The 24,167-nt window shown below is 44.5% G+C and overlaps 1 protein-coding gene across 13 annotated transcripts in view; it reads right to left on the reverse strand.

Moving 5' to 3' along the window:
- LOC117042284 (neurexin-3-beta) overlaps positions 1-23,482 on the reverse strand; it is a 421,258-nt gene extending 397,776 nt beyond the window's left edge. For all 13 annotated transcript variants that reach the window (XM_033141904.1, XM_033141869.1, XM_033141889.1 and 10 more), the window contains exon 1: positions 22,679-23,482. In XM_033141904.1, the coding sequence (XP_032997795.1) occupies positions 22,679-22,925 (247 nt within the window). In that variant the 5' untranslated portion in view covers positions 22,926-23,482. The remainder of the gene's footprint in view (positions 1-22,678) is intronic.
- Between the last annotated feature and the right edge of the window lie 685 nt (positions 23,483-24,167).

The raw sequence follows: 24,167 nt of genomic DNA on the forward strand, positions 1-24,167 counted from the left end.
TGCTTAGGAAACACAGTCTTTTTCCTACACGGCAGAGTATCAAAAGCTTGTACATCATCATGTGTGGGGAGCATTATGCCATGCCTGTCTTAAGGTACAGAACATGCTTTTAGAAGCCAGGAATGGCCGCTGCTTCCAATGTGTGTACACACACGAAATAAAAATGCCATCTTCACGTGTGGTTGTGTGCAATATACACTACTCCCCATATCCATGTACACCTGTGTAGGGAAATCATTAAGTTTATAAATAGCTTTGAGCAGTGATAGAGCCTCTCCTCTTCCCGGAGGGGAGGGGTTGTGAGCGGGAATCATTTCCTGTGCTCGCCGGGGGTGGGGGCTGGCCGGGCCCCCTGTGTCACTGGAGTCCTGTGCCTGCATCACCCACCCTGGCCAACCAATCTGGCTGGCTGGCTGGGCGTGTGTGGTTTAGCTGTTAAAAAACAGCCGAGGGCACATGAGTGCTGCCTTGTTGTTCCGGCTTCCTCAGGTCACCCGCCCGCCCTCCCTCCCTCTAGGTTCTGCTTCTGCACCTGACCTTGCTATGGACCTCAGTTGGTTGCCTTGGTCGTCCAAGGGGCCAGGTAGGAATTTTTTCCACTTGGCAGATTGGCACCAGCCATTTGGTTTTTCACCTACCTTGTAGCAAATCATCACAACTTTGTAAGGTTTGGCGGTTAGGCATTGGAAAATGTGTTTTGTGTTGGAGGGGAGGTTGTGGCCATCACCTACCCCTCCCCTTGAAGGGTATACCGTTAAAGGAATCTGGCGGTTGTGGTTCCTGTCCGATGCCCAGGTGGTGGCTAAGGCCATGGCACGACCCTCTGGTGACTCTAGGGGAAAGCTTCCAGTTGACTTGCATCAACAAGCTCCCCCTACAGGTTGTTAACACTTGTGTGACTCCCGGCAGAGCGGGCAGGAGTCAAGAACAGTCTGTTCAGATCCAATGCCTAAGCCAATACCACTCACATTCTGTAACCAATAAAGTTGTGGCCTTTTATAGCCCATTAACCTAAAATGCTTGTGTCCATGTGTCTTATTTCATCACAAAGCGGGGAGCGGGGCCTCGACTCAAAATCAGTTCTTCAGAAACCAAGGCAGAAAGTGGAATCTGAAATAAAATGGGTGGTATTCAACTAAGTTTGACTCTGAACAAGCCCACTGGAATTAATGAACACGACCAAGTAAAGGGCATGCATTTCTATGGGTTTACTCAGAGTAATACCACCCTATGAGTCTAGTGGCAATATGTCTCCTGCCACCTCACAACTCAGTCATGGGGAATCTTTGTTCGTATTGTGGGCAGAAGTGGCTTCCTAACACTGTGCTGTCTCCTTGGTTCAGCAAAGACAGACAAAACCAAGCTATGTGAAATGCAGTTACAGTTTAGTTGCCAGCAAAATGACATGAGTCAACAAAATTAGTATGGATGTTTGATGATCAAAGATTCCCCATTTGTTTGTAGCCTCATCCAGAAACGTAGCGCTTGCTCAGCTCTCCGAGCGGCAGTGTCCCTCCCTTCTCCCCTTTCTTTTACATGGTATGGCTAGAACATTGTTTTGCATATGAAGGGTTTCTTTGGAAATTTGCAGAAATTTCCAAGTCACAGCTTCTTCTGCATCCTGTCCTGGGCAGGTTGAGATACTGGATGGACCAAGAAAAGAAATGATATCATACACAATCTGTTACCCAATTTAGTGTCTCTGTTTGCTGTGTTTTTGTTTTTTAAAAAAATTACTGTTAGAGGCACAAACACAGCCAAGAAAATTAAAGCCGGTTGATAGGGGTCAGATCCTCACTCTAATTCCAAACCAAGCAGAAACTTGGAATAAGTTAATTTACACCAGCTGTGAATATATGACTTAATCTGTTTGACACCTGCTGAAATTCTAACCAAGTTCATAAAAATAAAAAAGGTCGCATTCATCCCTGCAAAAGTGCTAGTGCAGAAGCAGACAAGAGAGAATTTATTCAGAAGCTGGTACACTGTATTACCCCTACTGTAAGTGCCACTTCACACATTGCATTTTTAAGCATACACTTAGAAAATGTTAAATGCATGCCTTAAATGTGTGTGTGTGGGGGGGGAAGATTGTATACAGAAGCATTCATCAGGAAGCTGTGATGGGCTAGCAGTTCCTTGAGCATACACATCACCACAAACCAAAATTTCCCTCTTATGCAACATTCTTCTTTTTAACGTATTTTTTTAATTAAAGATTAATTGGTCTACAAAAGTATGTGCAATGTCTCTTTTTTCAAGCTACATTTTCTACAGATCAGTTTCATTTGTTGAGACATTAGTGTTACATTAGAAAGAAAACGGGGAAAGAGGTGGAGGGGGCCATGGTGGGTTGGGCTGGGGTCGGGAGGCAATGTTTCTATTTTACTTAATGCAGGGGTCAGCAAACTTACCGCGCCTCGGGCCAGTGTCTCCAGTGCCAATTGTGTGGCAGTCCGGAGGGCGGGGGAGTGTGCGCCCATACCCATGCGCACACACTATTTCCGGGTTGGAGGAGCACCGGAAATAGCTTGTGTGCATGTGCACAGGCCTCCTCCAACCCGGATGTGCACCAGAAATAACGCTTGCACATGCGCACAAGCTATTTCCAGAGCTCCTCCGACCCAGAAGTGGGCAGCTGTGCCACGCCACGCCGGTAAGAGTGGGCGGTGGCAGCGGGTGGCACTGCGGGCTGGATAAATGAGTCCCTCGGGCCATATCCGACCCGCGGACCTTAGTTTGGAGATCTCTGAATGTATGTGTGGGGTTTTGTGTCAGCGTCACTTGTGTGGGTTCTCTTTACTATTTACTTGTGTTCCTTTGGTGGTGAGAGAGGTTGGGCTTGGCCTAGGGTGTGGTTGTTCGTTTGTGATTGGTTGTAGTGAACTTTGCTTTCATGTGTGAGTGGGGTGGGTGGGTGTTTTTGAATCAGGTTAGCCATATTGATTCGTATGCTGTTGGTGGATTTTTGTCATTGTCTTGTTGGGCTGTGTATGTGATAAAAGGGAGCCATACCGGGGTGAAGATGTCTTCTTCCATTTGTCCCCGTGTCAGTTTCAGTTTATTGGTTAGTTTTTCTAATAAGGCTGTTTCCCATACTATTTGGTACCATTGGTCCATGCTTACTCCTGACAGGTCTCTCCAGTGTCTGGCTATGATGTTTCCAGCTGCTGTGAGTAAATGATCCTAACTTCTGAACTCTCTCCAACTCTTTTCCAACTTTTGGAAGAAATGCAAATAGCAAACATTTCTAACCCAGCTCTGCAATTACAGCATAATGCCTTGGTACTGGAAGAAACATTGTGCCTATTCGCAAGGGATGTGTGTGCATCACTGTCAAGCAGGACTGATTGTGTGGATTAGTCTCTGTGTTGCATTCTTCCCTTGTACTGTGTATGTAAAACCTGTGTTGAACTCAACACTGATTTTCCGATTTAATCTGGCATATCCAAGTTCTGTGTGATGCTTGTTCCTTGGTCCCCCTGGAATCATGGATGAGATGCAAATGCTTCCCTAAAGAGCAACTGCATTCAGTGTTACATTGTTACACCAATTCTATCCATTTTTTTTTAATTTTTTTTTTTAAAGAATGGCAAAAACAAGTGAGAAGACAACTATCCTCCATAGCTACCGAGGAAGAGAAACTGCACGTTTTAATTACCAAAAAGGAGATTTAAAGCAAATCTGGGGGGGGGGGGGGAAGAAACAACTACAGCTACAAAAGCAGTTCAGTAATGGAACGAGTTGCATAAAGAGGCAGAGGAATCTCTTCTTTCGGAAGGTTTGCAACAACGACAGCAAAAAGCTGGGTAGCTGTTTTATTTTAGGGATATTTTTGGTACAGGATTAGTTTTAAAGGACTTTAAGTTTCAGGAGAAGGTTGGGACAGCATCTTAAAAGACAGGACTTCAGTTTGCAAATTCAGTGTTTAAAATATAAACACTCACAAATATGTTCTCTGCTCGATTCTAAACACAGAATTCCAAAGGGAACCACAGCACATAAAACTCTTTCCAACTGTGGATATGGACAAGAGCAGGTAGTAAAGTCAGAGTTTCAGGAAAATGTAATGGAGGCTGAGACAACACACACACACAGAGAGAGAGATTTCATTAATGTTATCATGGAGCTCAGTATATCAGTGAAATGCTTTGGGAATTCCAAATCAGCACGTGATCCACTTTTCTTACTGACTAGGAAGGAATACATTGAAAAAAAGGAGAAAAGAACAGAATACCCTTTTCATAGCCTGAATCAAAATCCATTACAATCTGGCATGAATCAAATATGATTTACATGAATGCATGGGAACAAGCCAAATCACCCCTGCTCCCTTAGGAGACATGTCCTTTGGGATCCTCATTTTAGACAGGCTCAGTGTAATCAGAGAGAGGGGTGTCATGATTAATAGAGACAATGGCAGGTAAGAACTAGAGTCTCTGTGGATCAGCCACTCTGGCCAATTGAATAAAGTAAAATATCCCAGATGCCCAGCACAGATGCTTTAATGGAATTGGGTGGGTTGAGGAGACAGCCAAGCAAGATCCTATCTAAGTCAGTCTGATGAGTCTGCAGATTACAGACAACTCAGGCTTATTTTAGAAGATAAACTATCAGGGGATGATCAAAATACATCTATCTTGTTTCCCTCACAGTATTGGCATGCAGGCAGTAGGGAAATGTGAACAGTGTGTAACAATCCCAACACAGATTAAATGAAACTGCTGGATAAGATCGTGGTATTAATGAATATCAACTTTAAACACGTGGCAACAATCAGCCTTCTGTTGCAATAGCCAAGACAATTTAAGGACAGTAGATTCAGAACAAATAAGCTCAAGGACTCATTTCAGCATGAAGTGTATTTAAGTATGTGTACAAAATCTCAATAACGTGGAGTGTAATGTGATAGACCAGATATGGTGAACCTGTGGCCCTCCAGGTGTTGCTGGACACCAACTCTCATCAGCCTCAGCCAGGATGGCAAATAGTCATATGAGAATTATACTATTATACTCCAACAAACATCTGGAGGGCTAAAGGTTCCCCATCGCTGCATTAGACCATTAGCCAATTCAGCTCAGTATTGCCTACACCAGTCTAGAAAGCTGGAATCCTCTGACTGGCAGTGCTTCTCCAGGGCATAAGATGGGAATATTTTCCAGCTCTACTTTCCCATCAGCACACAAGATTACCATGCTGGATCTCCAAATAAAGCTGACTTTTCAAATCAACTCAGAAGCACCACTTTTTTCACACATACAGTATCTTGCTAGTTTGTTTGTTTGTTTGTTTGTTTGTTTGTTTGTTTAAAAAATGCTGAGTTTATTCCTGTGTAATGCTAAACACAACAAGCTTCATAAGTCTTCACATAACTCAGATAACTTCCAGTGGTCCCCTTTAGTGCAAAATGGATTGCTAGAAAAAGATCTAGAAACGCAACTGAGAAGGGTAGCCTAGCTGCAAGCCTACTGTATCAGCTAACTATTCAGCAACTCTCACTATAATAATATGGCTCATCTAGCAGTGGGATAAAAGAGGAGATAAAGAACTCACTAACAAATTTAGCTGGCTGCTTCATCTGAGCTTGCAATCCTCTGTGGGATACACTGTGCAATTATGCTTGCAGGCCTCAGACTGCCTCTAGCTGCATTGCTCTTTCTCCTAACTCCCAACAGACCTGTGGGAACCAAACACCACTGCTTTTGAACTACAGGAATCAATCTTGGGGAAATAGTGCATGCACCTAGGCATGATATGTTCACACACACACACACACACACAGAGAGAGAGAGAGAGAGAGAGAGAGAGAGAGAGAGACTTGTAGAGCAGATGAGAGTTCAAATTAAGATGGGTCTCCTCCTTTCTGACTTCTTCCTTCTCTTTCTGATGAATTCTTTTCTTCTAATCCCCTTCCCTGTTATTTCTTTACACACACACACACCTTGTACAGACATGACATTTTTTTGCTCATGCCAGCTGCCCCATGCATCCCTGAATCTGAACTCATATGGCCAAACAGAATGTCTCAGCTGAGCAGTCACAGTTAGCAGCCAGCAGCAACATCTGTGACAGTGGAAGTCAGAAAAGTGTCCCAGCACTCTGAAAATCACTGCTGATCAGTACCCATTATTGTTTCATTCTCACATTATACATATACATCTAAGTAACTTTTAAAAAAATGTTGATGGCAGTTTTTAAATTGACAATGGAGGGACCCTGACCAATGCTGAGAAACACTCAATTCAGGAGGATTAATTGCTTATACTGCACTGGTCTTCATCTGGTGTGTCTTAGGGTGATCTAAGATGGGTTACAACAAAATCAAACCTATGGCAAAAGGTTGATAAATTGGGCCCACAAATGCATATTTGGGTTAAAAGTGGGTCTTTGCTCTGAAAAATGTTGAAGGGGACCTGGCTTAGGGAACATATTATGTCTTCAAAGTGTGGGAGCACACGGAAAGAAAAATTAATAGACGCCAGCCACAGCAGCTACAGCAGACACACATACTAAAAACTATCTTTATAGAGAGACGAAAGTGGTAATTTATTTATAAGCAGCTACTAGAAACCTCAGAGCCAAGATGGGTAAATTAGAGTTCCTTGTACTAAAGGAGAATACAGATTATAGTGGGTCTATCAAAAACCTAGTGAAAGAATTGGAATCCATGGGATATTGTTTATCCCAGGATTGGGAACAAAATCTATAGAAAAGGCAGAGCAGGTCATACTGAAAGTGAGGTTGCTGTGCATGGCAAAGAAGGCATAAACTGCAATAGCTAGAAATCTCACAAGAAAGACATTTAATCCACAGAATCAATATGGGTAGGAGTTCAAGATGACAAATTCAACATGGCATGCAGGTATATTATTAAACACACACACACACACACACACACACACACACACACAAAATTCCAGCACTGACACTGAGATTTTAAAAAGCTCAAAAGATGTAGCAAATGGGGAGAGTCTGGGGCCCATTATATTTCCTTCCATCGATTCCCCTGCTAGCTGCACTCTGAAAACCAAAGCCTTCTTCATAAGCCCTCCACTATGAGAGCTGTGCTTCTATCTAAGGAAGACCTTACATTGGCAGGTCTTTCATAGCTAGGAGCAGAGCTCTTAAAATAATGACCTGAGGCTGTGGAATCATCTCTACCCACACTCAACCCAAGCTGGCAGGCTATGTGCATCCTTGTCTACTTTGAGGAAATGCTGTAAGACTTATTTATGTCATCGGGCTTTGGGCTTTTCTGGTTAATAACGACTATGTTTATTTAATTTATTTTTATAAGCATTTCTATACCACTTAATATTTCAAAAATCTCTAAGCAGTGTACAGCATATGCACAAGTGACAAACTAGAGCAGGCACCCCCAAACTTGGCCCTCTAGCTGTTGTGGGACTACAACTCCCATCATCCTTGACCACTGGTCCTGTTAGCTAGGGATGATGGGAGTTGTAGTCCCAAAACAGCTGGAGGGCCGAGTTTGGGGGTGCCTGAACTAGAGTTCTCTGGTGGTCATGATCCTTTTTCTTCAGTATAGTTTATTTTTACTGTCTTTATCTTCTGTAAGCCATCTCTACCTTATGGGGATGTAGTCTATAAATACTGCAAATGCAGAAGAACGCAGAATAATTCTGATGTGACTACAACTGAACCTGAGCAGGGTCAACATAAAGACGTTTCATAGCAAAGAGATCAAGGTTTGTAGTAGACCGACAATAATGGAGTGATTTTGGAATTGACAGGAGGTTGCAAACTGAGCCTTAAGATAATAATGATAATACAGTAATTAATTAAAAAACAACAACACCGTTGAGCCCACCATGCCTGTCATTGGTAAGTTCCTTGGCTGTCTACATCTTCACGCCTTGTTTCTCTAGATAGATGGTACATTTTTCCTCTGGCAAAAAATTGCCAGTGTCTGTAGCTGAGAGCTCTTTGCATGCTTAATGGGTCTTCTGATGATCCTTCTCTCCTTTTACTACTGATTAAAAAGAATGGAAGAATGGGAACTGTACCCTTGATAAATCCACACTTCAACATAATCTCTCTCTTGCCCTTGCCTCCCTTCCACTTCTTCTCCATCTCACCTCTGCATTTTAGCACAGAAAGCCCTCAGCAAATGGACAGATAAAGCAGGGAGGGACTTATTTTGGGGCCGCGGAATTAAAATTGTGGCAGAAAGAGTGGGCAGCATGTATATAGTCTTAGGGTGAGGCAAACACCCTCTTAAATTCACAAGGGCCTCAACTGCCTCACATTTTTCTGGTAAGAATTTTCCACTTTTCCTCTTGAGATGGTTTGAAATGAATACAAATAATGCTTAAGTTTGCTTCCTTCCCTCCTATTCTGTCACTGGAAAATGATGTGAATTTTCATGTATGTGCTCATAAATCTGAAAATGCCGTTTACCCAGAATACTGTGTATTTGTAGTTCTCTGGTCAGAATAGAAGATTAGTTCACACATGCATGTTAATCAAAGGATAAATGCAAATCCAAGTGATTATTTGTGTATCTGGAAATGCCATTACGAACAGACTTGTGATTAATGGGCATCAAATGCAATGGGGGCAGTCTATGAAACCTCACCCAATAAGAACCTGCAAGCCTGTAGTGAGTGGACCATGAGATGGTTAGCATGGCCAGATAATCATGGTATCCTTCTGAGCCAATTTAGTGGAAAGGATACTGGAGGCACTGTTTTACAGTGGTTCCAATCCCATCTCTAGGGTTGTTTCTCGAAAATAGCTCCTGGATCCATCTTTGCTGTTAGAGGCTCAGGTGACATCAGTGGGTAGGAGTGTCTTCTACTAGCTTTGGCTGGCAAAAGAGCTACAGCTGTTTCTGGAGCAGGATAGGATGACCACTGTTGTCCATATGCTGGTAACCTCAGGCTGGATTACCGCAATGCACTCTGCCCTTCAGGTTGGTCCAGAAGCTGCAGTTGGTGCAAAATGTGACTGCTCAACTGCACACTGAGGCAGGATATCAGCAACACATTCTGCTGTTGGAAGAATTGCACTGCCTGCCAGTTAGCTACTGGGTTAAGTTCAAGGTGCTTCTTTTAGTGTATAAATTGAGACCACGATGTCTGAAAAATCATCTAACCCCTTATGTCACTACACTCTGCAGGTGAGGGTTTCCTGCAGATACCATCTTATCAGAAGGTCTGTTCCACACAATGTAGGATATGAGCTTTTAGTGATGTGGCATCTGAGCTTTTCAGTGCCTGCTGAGGACCTTCATCGTTCAACAAGCCTTTTAAGTAGAGATCATTCCCAGTCTGTACCTGTACTGGAACTGTTGTTAACACGCTTTTATTGCTTTATCAATTTGACTCTTATGGGAGGAAGAGCAGGGCATACATTTAATAAATAAATTTAATAACGCTCTCCCTTGCTTGCTTCCCTCCCCCACCCTTCCCTGGAAAGGGCAAATGCTCCATGCAAAAGAAAATTAATTCCTTTGGTTTTTCTTGGCCTCTAATGAACTGCTGCAGGAGGATGAAAGGAAGGAAAGAAATCAGACTTGGTGGCGAGCTAATGAAAAGTGAAAAGGCATTCAAAGCCATCAGTGCCTCTACAAAACCATCCGGGTGAAAATGCATCAAACTATGCTCGCAGGAAGGGAGAGCAGAATAATACCTCAGAGGGCCACCGTAATGCTGACAGCAGAACCCTGTTGATGGTCTGAAGGCACACAATGCAGTTCCTTTTGTGCTTGAACTAAGCAGGTCTGGCCCCATGAGCAGCCTGGATGAGGGGCTGTCAGAACCAATGAGCTCTTTGGTAGAAGAACAGAGCAAAGGTATAATCGGCATATTAATGATGCCTTGATGCCACTCAGCCACACACTGCTCAGGCTCTGCCTGTCCTGTGAGACAAGCCAAAAACCAGTGCTGAATGATCTAAAAGGAAAATACAGATCTGTCTTGGCTCTTACTTTGCAGTCTTTGGGAAAGAAACAGGCAAGTGGATCTCTCCAACCCCCCCCCCTTCCAGTCTTTCACAATGTTCTGGTGCTCTCGGCCTATCCCCGTTCCATTGAGCACCAGTGGATCAACAGGGAGCTTGGCAGCCACATCAGTAGGCAAGTCAAGAGTCAAAGTAATGTGAAGTAGAGAAAACAGATGTTAAGCTATAACCCTTAAAACTGACTTGCCTCATCATTGTCCTTGATCAGCCATGTTACTCATGCATAGCAGCTTCTGCAGCCACAGCTCACACCATTTTAATTTAAATGTAGCACACAAGAAAGCAGCCTAAACATATATTTGTCCCCCCCAAAAAAAAAAAATTCCGAAGCATATAATCTGCAAACAGCAGGAACAGGCAGATCATTTCCATTAGTTTCTTATGTAGTAAAAACCACCATTTACACCCAAAGGATATCATTATATTCAAATTCTAAAAGACAGTCAGAAGTACTTGAAATTCATAGTTTGGGGGAAAGTCACTCAGGGGTATACAATGCTATGTTTTCACATAACAAAAACAACTTAAGTGTGTGCACGCGTGCATGTATACTCTTGCTCACGCGCTCGCACACATATACACGAGGAACAAATTGTTCAAATGAGCTGAAGGGTGAGAGGCCTGCAGTGAATTACAGTAACAAACACTCCTGGCAACTGTTTGGAATTCTAAGCAGTTCGTGCTCCCTCTGAAAACACTCTCTCCGCTCCTTTGAGAACAACAAAGGTGGCAATTGTTGCTACACCCCCATTCAGACTTCAGAATCATGATGGAAAATACTGCTGGGCTTTGTGTTCAGAGTTCAAAAGTGTCTGGGCAACTTCTTAAACACAGCTCAACTGCGGCTCCGGCTTGGCGGGCTTTAAACATATACACACCATTGCACAAGTGCAATGTGACACACTTATATGTGCCATCCTGTCAAGGATCTCAAATTAGACAAGCACATTGAAAAAGTCAGGGGTTGGATCAGAGGCAGGTCAATTACATCTACATCTCTTTCACCAATTAGAAAGCTGAGGTTCATGGAGCCAAGTTTGATTTGTCCAATTCCTCTGAGGGTACATACTCAGCAACGAACATACCCTATTTTCTAACTGACTCCCTGTAACCAATTTTACATTCAATATCAGGGTAACAAAGGGGTGCAGTATCACTAGGCTTCGGTGTAGCCTTATGGGGGATGGATTGTGAAATCTAACTGGAATCAGGGATTGAAAAAGTTCTTCAGAACTAATTAAGACAAGCCCAGGAATGTGATCTTATATACTTACTGATATTATCTGCTGAGAATTATATATATCTATCTATCTATATATATCTATATATATATACATACACACACACACACACACACACACACATCTAATAATCAGGGAGTCCACAGAAATCTACAAAGTGAGTGATATAAGAAGCCATTTTAATATTTATTTGAATATTTTTACCCAGCTCCCTGCCAATGAAGAAAATGTGAGAAAAACTTCCCTTCCCCTCCTCTTAAAATATTAGAAGTACTGGCTCGATAAGTCAGACTAAATGAATTATTAGCCCACTGTCCTGTTTCTGATGAAGGTCAATTCTGGATGGAAACTTTACAACAAAGTTACTCCACTCCTTGAGGCTTATGGAATCACAGTTTAGCTCTACTGTTTTGATGGAGAATATAATGTAAAGGGAAAAGAGTCTATTGCACTAAGTAGGCAATTGGTGAACAACATAACTCTCTGGAGAAATGTCCTTACCATGACCATGGATTTCTGACTCACTATGACATGTGACTGGAAAATAAGAGTCTTATCCCTTGATAAATAGTCCTTTCAGCAAAGACTTTCATATCAGTTTAGTGACTTTGGCTCTGAAGATGACAGAGCCCAGTATCTTATGGCTACTCCCTACGTTACATTTATGGGCAGCTGCAGTGTTCCCATATGGCATTCCACCGTCTAGGATCATCTTTAAAACTTGGGGAGTTTACTTGCCATGGAGATATTCCTGAGCCACCTGTAGAACTTTAGTATAATCATTAACACGGGTCCACATCTTTCCCAGCAGCAGACATGTGCCTTAACATGTCACATTTTCGACACAGAATCATAGAATCAAAGACATGAGTGATCTGCATAAGCATTTATGTGCCACATTAAGATAGCACTGGAAGCTACCTTCAGATGCATGAAAATCAAGCAATTGTGAAGCCATTTCAAGTATAATAGTTCAATGTATTACTATGGTCTGTTTAAAGTCATTAAAATGTCACTGAGAAATGTATCTGCGCAACCTACCTAAAGAGACTTGTCTGGTAGTAAGTCAGATCAGTAGTCAATCTAGTCTAATATTATCTGCTATGGTTGGTAGCGGTTATCCAGGTTCCCTTTCCAGCTTGGCAAGCTGGCATCTTGAAATGGACATGACTGAACATCCAAGGTGACCAGGACTTTCTGCATCTATTGCATAGGGGGCATCGTCAAAGGTGGGGCACAAAGTCTCCAATGAAGCTATAAATCCAATACGAATACCAGTATGAATGAAATTGGTATGATTACCAATATGATACCGGGTGCTTTTTTCCCTCTTTTTGTAGTCACACCAGAATGACTGACAATCTCCACAAAGAAAGCCTCCATTTCTGAATTATATTACTAGTTGGCCTTCTTTCGGATTGATATTCATACAAGAATGGAGAAACAGAAAATGCTACAGATAGGGAATCAATGACAACTCTTTGTGGGTGATTTGCTACAAATGCATAATCTAAGAGTTTGTCACAGCTGTAAAATGCATCCAAGAGAATTCTAGAGTAACATCAGGTCAGTACTGAAGTGGGCTGGCTCCATACAAAAGCTGCAGAGCACATGCTTGTGATGTGTCAGTCAACTATTCGTCCATCATTTTCTTAAGTGTTAGCTTTCACTCACCAACAGAAAAGCAACAGGTGTAGCACCTGTTAGGGTCTGTTTGCACATCAATGTTCCTTCCTTGAGAATGGCAACATCAAGTGATGATTTGCACATGTTAATAAGCTGCCACTTTAAGGCTTTCATATTCTGCAACTATACACTGAGGTGCCCACTCACAAACAGCCTGCTTTTCACCCTGACCTGTTTATTCAACAGTCTGATGGAGCCTAAACAATTTTAAAAGCTTTTGCCTTCCTTCTCTGTCATTACACACACACACACACACACACACACACACACACACACTGCAAAGATGTCAAACAGTTGCTACGGGCTGGGATTAACCACATGTAGTGTCATACAAATGTTCTGCAGGCCCCTTGCTCCCTGAAAATGGCAACAAGAGCGAGGGAGCAAAGAAACCAAATTAATTAATTCATCATAAAGCAAATGCAAATCTCCTCATTTTATCTGCCAACCAAAGGCATGAATTATTCAACAGCCTAGTGCTGGCAATGAAGACATGCAGAGAAGGGCTGGCTAGCCGTTGGGGCTGTCTTTGAGTAAGCAGATGACCCAGCAGGGAGCTAAGCAGTCGTGGTAACTGTTCCAGAGGCAAGAAATCCTCACTGTATCTGGACACCTAATGGGCCCAACACACTCATGCTCAATAAAGTGCAGGATGGAATTCTCCACTGCTGACAGAAGCTACTGCTGACTGTATATTCTGGGTCAAACAGAATTAAAACTTTCCTCCCTCTGCTTGTCAGAAGGTGAGAGAAGACTTGTTTTGCTTCATGCAAGACATAATTGTCGCTGCAGCTTTTGCATTGTCATCATTCTTCTTTCAGCCCAGGTTGGCCTGCCTGCTTGCAGGAGTGTAAACACAGCTCAGGAAATCATTCTACACAGGACTTGCTGCTCTGTATAATTCCCTGGCCTTGTTTCAACATGTATAGGTTGCTGCTTAAGCTGCAGGAAAGCACCAGAAAGGTGATTTCAGGATTAACTCTGACACTTCTAGCAATGCCAACACAATGCTGATTCCTGCATCACAAACACATTTTGGTTTTTGCATAGGCATTTTTGAACATGGCATACATGCACACACAGAGAGAGATGTGTACAATGGCAAAGCTATTTTGACCAAACACAAGGAAACACGTACAAAAGAAACTTCTTGTATGGCTAGTTTCTGTTGAGAAGAGAATGTACAAGATTTTGAGCTTTGAAGAAAGTGGTGGGAGGGGTTGACATTAACAGTGGGGGTGTAATTTAGAAGCGCAAGTGCACACATACACATTGACCCAGTTTACGCATAACTCTAAGCTAAACCATCACTAAGTGTGTATGTGTACTGTAGATGCTCACATCAAAAATCCTGGCCACTTCGCTCTCCCTGGTCCTGATACTGTTGTGCTACTTGAAGCTAAGCCAGTTAGGTTTAGCTTTATGTCTGAACCCAGGCTCATAGTTTGCCAGACAAAACAGGAGTGAGATAAACCATGAGCTTGGGTTTGGATATAATGCTAAGACAAACCATGGTTTAGCCCTGGATAGCACAGTAGCAGCAGGAACCTGCATGTTTGCTCATTCACACTAAGCCCTGGCATTATGTTGGATCTGGGCCATTGGGTTTCAGTTAAGATGTGATCGTTTCTTACAACTTTTCCCTATTATTTGGGTTATACATTATTTAAGTTGATTTTAATACTGGATTTTTAAATTGCTATAGCCTGCTCTAGAACCTTATGGTGAAAGGTGGGTTGGTAATCTAATGAACAACAACCTGGTAACATCCAGATGTCGTAGGACTCCAACTCCCATCATCCTTGGCTCGTAGCCATGCTGGCTGGGGCTGACAGGAGTTGAGTGCAACAACATTTTAAGGACACCAGTCTTGGAAAGGCTGCCTTAGATGAACATCTTTTAAAAGAAACCTCCATGAAGATTCTTAAGGTAAAGTATAGAGGTTGGGGCAATTTTATCCCGAACATATCCAAGTATTCTTCTGACTTCCCTGTAAATCTTGCTTCCCAGCCCACAACCCCCAAACCTGAAATGATGTATTTTTGCAGAAGAGCAAAAAAGGGGGAAAGTGAATGAGTCATGCTCTCTATTTTTGTAAATTCAGGTTGAAGTTGCAATAGGGAAACTCCTGCCTTCCCTGCCCCGACTTTGCATGGTGAAGCTCTTTGTGGAGGATACGCCCAAGTATATTTTGCATATTTCCCCCACAGTGCAAACAGCGGTAGCATCTGATCCTTCTGTGAAATGTACCTGGCCTCTCAGGCAAAGAAACATACAGTTTCTGCAGGAAGGACAGCACCCTGAGGAGAAGACACTCAGAAGCTTGACAGGGTGGATCAAGGTCCTTTACTTGCATCTTTATGTGGTTGGATCACAAGGAGCACACATCACAACCTGATTATTTATGTAGCAATTTTATATGCTGCTCTTCAGAAAATAGTCTCTCAGAGCAGCTAACATAAATTTAAAATAATAAAATAACTATAAACCAGTAATCAGTCACATAAAAATAAAGCCAGAGTGGCAGAGCACATAACAAACATATTAAGACAATGCGGGGGGGGGGGACAACTAAATAGCCTGGGCAAATATAAAGGTATCATGTGGTGACAAAAAAGAAAAAGAAAACAAAGAATCAGCCTCAGCACCAGGTTAGACTCCTTTGGAGGAACATTTCAGTCTTGGGGTGCCACAACTGAAAACATCTAACATGGGTTCACGAATGACATATCTAACTACCCATCTGATTAAAACTATAAGACTGGGCATATGCAAAACTTTTTGTCTGGCACCTAAAAACAAGACAGTGGTGGTGCCAAGCACACTTCCCTGGGGAGACAATTCTACAAAAGGGGTGCCACCACTGAAAGGCCCATTCTCAGGTCAATTCATTAATATTTGCTGAACACAATAAATCTGTACCTAGAAAATGCTTTGATTTTTCTGAGAAAGACTGTTTGCAGGTGTACAGCAGCAAGCCCAAATATCACACGCTGGTACTTGTTATGATACCACAGGGAGCTCATAAAGACAGTTTGGCCTGCACTCTGCATCCCATACTATCTGTATTAAAGCTTGTAGCTAGGAGCATGAAAGTGCAGCCTGCCCCAGATGCCACTGCAAACAGAAGCTCCTGTCACCAACTTCACCACTGTTCACCTCCTATCATAGTGTTGGGATTTGCTTCCGAAAAAAATTGAAAGTCCATACAAGAGTACCATTCACAAAGTGGAATTAAAACATAGCACTACTGAAGATTAAATCTAAGGAGTGTTGTTAGACCTTTAAAGTTCTGCTACATTTTGATGGCAGAACCAATGGAGAAATGGTAATGTTTCCTGTGTTACCGGTTTTGAGATGATTTATTGACTATTTTAAAGTTTATCATTTCCTCAAGCAAGCCTCCAGGATAGGAAAGGATAGAAATGTAAAAGAAACAGTAAATGTATAAGCAGAGATCTGAGGATGTTTCAGCCACTAAAGACAGTACAGAGGTAGGTGCTCTTAAGACCACTAAAGTCCATTTGAATTAACTTTATCCACTCTTAACTCTGTTCTCATTTAATAGTTTTGATGCTAGCCATGTAAGGGCAGCAGAATTAGATTGTTTGTTTCCTTCTGCAAAGAAGAATTTAAGCCCTGTGTAAACACAGACAGCCTGCTCTTCTCTCTACTTTCTTGAGATGTGACTCGGCGAAGCTGTCACAGGTCCAACTTTTGAGCATGTTTTTATTGTACAACAAGGGAGGAAACACTGATATAAACCAAGCGTGTGTTTTGATAAGACACCAGCTGTCTTTGTGGTCCCTATGTTCCCCTCTGTCTCGCTTGTTCACTCCCAAATACAGTAGACTGCCAGCCTAGCTCTATGTTGAGATTGCAAACAAGTACAGTCTCAGGCTGGTCCAGGGGCTGATATACACTGATAGAATCTCTTGCTTCCCCTACTGCAATAAAGGTGCAGTGAAAATGCACCAAGTTCCTTAGTGGTGCTGGATTCTGCTTTTGTCTTCTATTGACCTTTCACATAATAGATTGATGAACAGAGTTGAGGGAAATGAACATGGAAGGGGGGGGATCAAGATCATTCTTCTAATTCAAAAGTATATTCCACCCTACCAATGCCCAGCATTCCAAATTATAGATGCTGTTGGATTTAGGGTTTTTAAAAAAATAAGTTTTAAAGTATTGTTTTTAACAAGTTGATATTTATCATTGCCTTGAAATTCATCAATAAGACTTAAAAAAATACAAAAAGGAAATCAAACTATTTTGAAAATTATAGATTCTAGACATGATTAATCTTCTTTTTGGTCTAGATGTACAGGAATGGGGGCAGAATGAATACAGGAATGCCCACAGTGCAATATAGGAGTGAGAGGAATAAAGTAATTAAATTAACATAGTGGGTGGTTATTCTTCCTCTTCCCTTCCCATGTCTTTCCCCCTTTTTCTATCACTTCTCTTAGATTGCAAGCCATGATTTAGAAATATCAATCACCTTGATTTCTTTGGAATAAAGAAGGGATATAAAGGCAATAAACCAGGCATAGGCAACCTTCAGTCTGCCAGATGTTTTGGACTACAATTCCCATCATCCCTGACCACTGGTCCTGTTAGCTAGGGATCATGGGAGTTGTAGGCCAAAACATCTGGAGGGCTGAAGGTTGCCTATGCCTGCAATAAACAGACATTTTTTAAAAAAACCATATTATCTGTAGCTAATTTGACATTATTGAGGCCCACAGAAGAAAGCTTCCTCAAGGGGTATTTATAATTGCCTGTAGTATTACATAGCCTATTATAAGGATAAATGTAAAGTCAACTGGAAATATAAAATAATTTATTCTTTAAAAGTATGACCAATGTAGGAAAATGCATGAAAAACTATCTGTCCAAAGACCTTTTAGATGAAGAATGTAATATTCAACTGAATCATTTGGGCATTGTTCCAACTAAGGAAAATAAAGCAGCAAAAGTTATTATGAAGAGCTTCTACTGAAATGAATGGGATAGCTGCTTTCAGTGTGACAGTTCTGGCTAACTTTTGCAATTACCGGTAAGATCACAATGGAAGGATTCTTCATGGTAAGACCAGGGGTGGGGGAAGCAGACATTGCTGGGAGAAAGTAACAGGTAGCCAACACTCAAAAGTTAAGGCTTACCAGACATGGGACTATCAGAGCCAGCCCACCCATGAGGCAAGGTGAGGCAATAGCTTCAGGCAGCAGGATTCACAGGGGCAGCAGATCCCAATGTCAATCTTCCCCTCCCCACTTGTTCCTGATGTAGATCTTTTGTCAACCCTTCTTCCCTGGCAGAGGGGTATGTGTGCCATTTTGGGGTCTACCTCAGGTGTCAGAATTTCTTGGGCTAGGGAATATAGTTCAAATTGCAAAACAAGACCATGGTTGTAATTGCATACCCAGTTACCCAAGGGTATGCCCCATTGAACCCACTGAAATTTATTCTGAGTAGGCATCTATAGCAGTGCATGGTGAAGGGCATAATTAAGGAAATGATTAGGGACTGTAGAACAAGGTGAGCTGTAGATCAGAAATGCAAAGACTGACTGGCCCCCAATGAAAAGAAAAGTAAAACCTGAATACTGGCTCTGAATAGGGGAGCAGCATGCTAGAAATGTTTATTCTTAAATAGTTCTGCACTACTTTAATGTGCAACATGCAGCTTCGCCCCCCCCCCTTATCATCTCTCATTTATCTTCACCCTGACCCACTTTACATCATGGAAGAGTTGGGATTTGTACCCACACTGGCTCACACTCATTCTCAGTGAAAGCCGGCAAGTCTGCCTTGGATGGGAGGGAGAACAGAATGGCAGGTCAAGGCTGAAGCATTCTTAATGATGTTCATTTGCTACCATCTGAGCAAGGGTGTATGCTCAGGGCAACAAAGCAATGCTCATAATGAGGACAAAGCTTCCCAGGCTTGAGCTGTCAGCTAATGTCTGAAGAAACACAGAAAGGACTACAAGGAAGAGTTCAAGATCAGCAGGAGTGCTTGGGTCATGGCCAAGCTCTCCAACCGTTGCAGAAAAATGAAAAGAGTGTGATGCGCTGGAAGTCACTTACTACAGATAGGGTCTCATTTCATTTACTTTCAAACAGTGCTTAATTTCTAAGAAGAGGTGGCTAGGTTTGACACCTGCCCAGAACACTATCTGATCTGGAAGTTCTGCCCCTTAACCCCATGTATGTAGGGCTAAGCAGTGCTTACTTGGTGGCAAGGAAAAGGTGCTTACCACTTTGTTCTAACTTCTCATATATTTCAGCACTCAGCACTGGACCACCAAAACATGTTCTAGAGCTGAGGCCTGGCACAAACATTCAACAGCCCATTAGGCAGTTTGGGTACCATCCTGCCATCAAAGCGTTCCTCATTTTTAAGGAACTGCCCTTCATTACTCCACAGCATCCTATAGAGCAGGGATGAGGAACCTGTGGCCCTCCAGATGTTTCTGGACTACAACATCTATTATCCTTGACCTATGGCTAATGGGAGCTGCAACCCAACAATGGGTGGAGGACACATAATTCAAGGCTACCAAGCTAATTTCATGCAGATGGCAATGAGTGAGGTGGAGGTGGAAGTAAGATTGTCATAATTACACACACACCCTCCTGATTATCATCAGCCCACTCTGAGAAAGAAACAGAGAGGAGCAGTGATCAAGATGAGAGTAAGTGGCTCTGGCCCTGCTCTCTCAACACTAGGATGTGACCTCTAAGGATTTGCCTCCTAGGGAACGGAACTTTCAAAGAAAGGGGGGGAGTTGTCCTCTCCTTGCTCTAAAATGTCAAAGCCACCATGTATGCAGGATGGTGAGGAACTTGCTACCACATGCTATGCCACAATGGGCACCCCAAACTAGAGAATCAAGTGTCTCAAGGTTCCCCGTGCCTCCTTGGCTTTTAGTCACAGGCAGCGACAGAAAACTATCTTTCCCTCCCTTCACCCCATTGCTGGACTCCTGCAGACGGGAAGGCACATTTCACTTGCAAAGGATTGCTAGAGAATGAACTTGAAATTTAAATAAGGGAGCAGTCCTAAAGCACACTTACTGGTATTTGAAAGTTAACCCCATCAAATGAAATAACAGCACTTACTCCGGAGGAGAGGTTTCTATCCTTATCTGAAATATACCCATTGTTCCTCAGAAATATGTGAAGCAAAGCTCACTCATCCCCACCCCATAGACACTTAACCCTTTCTGTGTCCCCTCCCATTGCTGCCACTTTCTTGTGTACCTCCCTGTTGGATTGCAGGAAGGGGGCGCGGACAACTGTAGGGGGCGCTAAGCGCTAGCAGCAGCCAGAGGAGGGAAAATGACTTACGGGAAGAAACCAGATTTAACACTCCCTTGGCTGATATAGTCCTTTTCTTGCCCAAGGGAAGGCTCGCATTTTTAGAACTTCAGCAGCCACCTGGATTAACTCTTCGCTGCCCGAAAGATGGCAACAGAACTAAGAAACGCATGCAGGAATTTTCATCGACAGCCAGCATTTATTTTAAAAAAATCTATATTCAAGGGGGGGCAGGCAGTGGTCGATACTGCACCAGTCCAATTGCTTCTTGGTTCCCCCACTACCCGCGCGCCCCTCTCTGCCTTCTAATGCTTTCTTCAGGAACCCCTTTTCTTTGTTCTCTCTGGCACTATACGCAACACTCCCCCAACAATCTAGTTCCTATTATTTTCTCTGCGCTTCCCCCCCCCCCACTCCTCTCAATGAATCAGTACCCAGGACACAGCAAGACAAGCCAGGCACCACGACAGAGTGCTTCCATTTGGAAGCCCCGGCGAGCTCCCTGACAACTTCATCAAATAAAATTGAGAGAGGCGGGGCCATTCCGATGCTGGCAATTTCCAACTTGGATTAAGCCATACGCCAGAAACCGGGTGGCGGGGGTTGCTTAGGAAAATCCTAAGGAAGACTATAGGCTTGGATCTGAGATGTTTGCTAAGTGGCTCTCTCTGCAATCTTATGCACGTTTGTTTAGCAGCAAGCCCACCCACCCCCCAACTACAACGGAACTAACTTCTGAGTAGACACGTTTCACGTGCGTGCAATCCTGCTGCGTTTCTTCCGCGGGCAAACGAGCAGCAGGATTGTTTGTGTATGGTGCGCCCGCCTCCTCAAAACCAGTGCGGGTCAGGAGGCAACAAGGCTCGGGGCTGTACAGCAGGGCTCGGTTATACGGAAGACGAGCGCCTTTGCGCATATAGACCAACTGCCCCCACAGCTCTTGGTTAACACTGACGCAACCCCTATACATTGCGGGGCGCTTCCAGAGCAGCCGGGGCGACTTCTACAATAGGCCTTAAACACCTTTTATTCTCAGATCAGAAATTCTGCGGGGGGGGGGCAATCAAAATCAAATCCCCGCCCACCCCCCGCGCGCCGCCACTCCTGAAAGGACTGAAACTCTGCTGGCGAGGGGAGCCCAGAGGAAACGAAGGATTGCCATTCCACGCCTTCGATCAGGCCACTGGCCCACCTAGTCCAGCATGCTGTTCTCAGAGTGTCCAGCCAGATGCTCCGAAGGGAAGCTACCTGCAAAGCAGGACCTGAAAAGAATGGCATTCTCCCCCTCGCGATTCTCAGCAACGGTATAGGCGCTGGCGCTATAGGAAGTGCATCTGCCGAGAGGTTGTCCCATCCGCTCTTGGATTTAATAGTGCTTCCTCGAACCTGTTTCCCAGATCCGTACTGCCGAGAAAAGGTGCGCGCGGCACAGTCCCTCTCTGGGTGCCCCCCCCCCTTTTGTGGGATGGGAGAAGATGAGAGAATCTCCCGTGTAGGGCCAGAGTCTCGCAATTAGGGAAAACGAGAGAAACATTTGGGGGGGGGGGCACAGCCTTTCCCCAAATTACATTTCATGTTAGAAAACGAACGTGTGAAAACTCTTCCGTCCTTCATCATCTCCAAGAATCCACACACACCCTCCCACCTCCAGCCAGGCTGACCAAGAATCCGAAAGAAACGCAGCCGCTGACAACCAGGTTGTTCGCCGCTCCTCCGGCCATGGGAGAAGAGGCTTCTAGTAAATGGGCGAGGGGTGGGGGGAACCTCTCAGGTTTCACCGGCTCCGAAGTCTGCCGCCAGGGTCAGACGAAGCGCGCACAGGAGGCAGCCTCTCTCGGAAGGATCCCCTCGCCGCCCGCTGCTCCCGCCTCCCGTTCCCGACATCCCTGCCCTTCCCTGCGCTGCGCGCGTACGCGGAGCGCCGGGGAGAAAAGAGAAGCCACTCTTTGCTTTTCAACCCCCCTCGTTCCCGCCCAGGCCGGCTCCCGGTCGTCAAGCCCTCAGAAGAGCCGCTGCTTCTATCCTGGCGCCTTTCCAACGGCGGCGGAAACAACAAACCACCACCACAACACAACAAAAGCCCTGAGGCGGGAAAGTCCCTTCTGGGTTTCTCTCCCTCCCCCCCACCCCGCTGACTGGAGAGGCAAAGGGGTTAAGCACAGTCACGCGCGGCCGGAGAAGGAGGGAGACGGACTGAGGCGTTTCGCTCGAAGGAGCTTTTTTTTCGCGGGGAAACTTCTCGCCTTTTTTTTTTCTTTTTCTTTTTTCCCCTCCTGAGGAGAGAATTGATCTATGGGAAAGGGAGGGGTGGGGAACGGAAGGAAGGAAAGGAGAGCCGCGGAGCTTCTCGGTCGGAGCCATGGACTTCCCGCTTCGCCTCGCCCGCCGCCGTCCTCCTCAGGCTACTCCGAAAGGGAAAGGAAAGTGAAGCAGAACCCACCGTGTCCTCCTCGCAGGGAGACGGGGGAGCGGTAGATAGAGATAGGCACGGAGTGGTGCTTGCTGCTGCCATGGAAATGGTGCTCTTGCTGAGCCTGCGAGGCGGACGACGAGGAAGAGGACGCAGGCAAATCCACGCTGGAGGAACTCCACACCGAGCTGAGGATCCATCCCCAAAAGAGGGAGCACATCCACAGGGTCCAGGCGGGACAGCCTCCCGGTGCTGTTCTCAGATCAACGCACCGCATGTTCGAGGCGCAGGGCGGAAAAAGGGTGTGGGGGGATATCTATTATAGATAAGCCTACGAGGGACCAAGCAGTTCGAATTCCAGCCGGGGAAAGAGAGTATGGTTCATGATGCCAAGGGCCCCATCCTACCCAGCTGCGGAGGAGAGCGAGGGGGAAAAAAGAGTCGCTTCCGAAGTGGGAGTGTGTATGCGATTGGGGGGGGGGGAATAGGTGCGGAAAGGGTTAAGCAGCCAACCAACGCAAGAGCGAGCAATTCAAGCTGGATCCTCCCCGGAGCCGGTTCTCTCTTTCTCCCCCCTCTCTCTTTTATTGTGCCAGGTTCCCCTTAGACGTACCAAGCTTCCAGAGGAGATCCGTGGAGCCACGCATAGCAGGGAGAGAAGGATCTCCCCCGCCCCCCTGTTCTTTCACCTGTCAGGTTCCTCCTCCAAGCTCACAGGATCCTCAAGGATTCCCCCCTGCCCATATCCCCCTTTCTCTCACTTTTAGCTGGAGAGAGGAGAATTCAGAAGCGGGGGGCAAATAGCCAGAGACCCCAGAAAGGTTATAAAGTATGTTGTTGTTGTTGTTGTTGTTGTTGTTGTTGTTGTTTGCTTGTTTATCCCAATTCCAAGTTCTTGGCTTTGTTTGGTCTGGCTGCTGCTTCTCCACTGGCAAATGTTGCACTGCAGAATGGCTTGGGCTTCTCTCCTTCACACATGCATACGCGCCCTGGCACACGAGCAAACACATGCACCCCTCCAAAAGAAGAAGAAGAAGAAAGAGGAGGAGGAGGAAAAACTGGATCCACGTTCTCCTCGAATCCAGGCAGCTTGGGAGCTGAAAACTGGTTGACAACACCGCGTGTTCTGGAAGAGAAAGGCTTGCCAGATCTTCCCGTGTTAACAGAAGAGGAGAGGAGAAAAAAACTGAAGAAGCAGAGGTAAAAGAGAGGGAGAGAAAGGAAGGAAAGTCTAGAATCCACAAGAGAGACAGAAACTGAGCTCCCCCTCCTTAATTTCTTTCTTTTTTTAAAAAAATGATGGAACAGGATGCTCAGGGCGAGCTCACTTAAAGTGAAGGCAACTAGGAAGCTCAGGTGAAGTGAAGCAAAGACTTAGGGAGCCAAATTCACAAATGAGTGAACCGCATGCAAATTGGATCACTCCAGAGAGCGAATCAGTGCAGCCCAAACACCCTGCAGAGGGACTGGCTGGTTCCCGGGAAAGGAGGGGCTGAAGTAGGAACCTGCAGCCCCACCT

The sequence above is a fragment of the Lacerta agilis genome, chromosome 1 (genome assembly GCF_009819535.1).
Source record: "Lacerta agilis isolate rLacAgi1 chromosome 1, rLacAgi1.pri, whole genome shotgun sequence".
Taxonomy (NCBI): Eukaryota; Metazoa; Chordata; class Lepidosauria; order Squamata; family Lacertidae; genus Lacerta; species Lacerta agilis.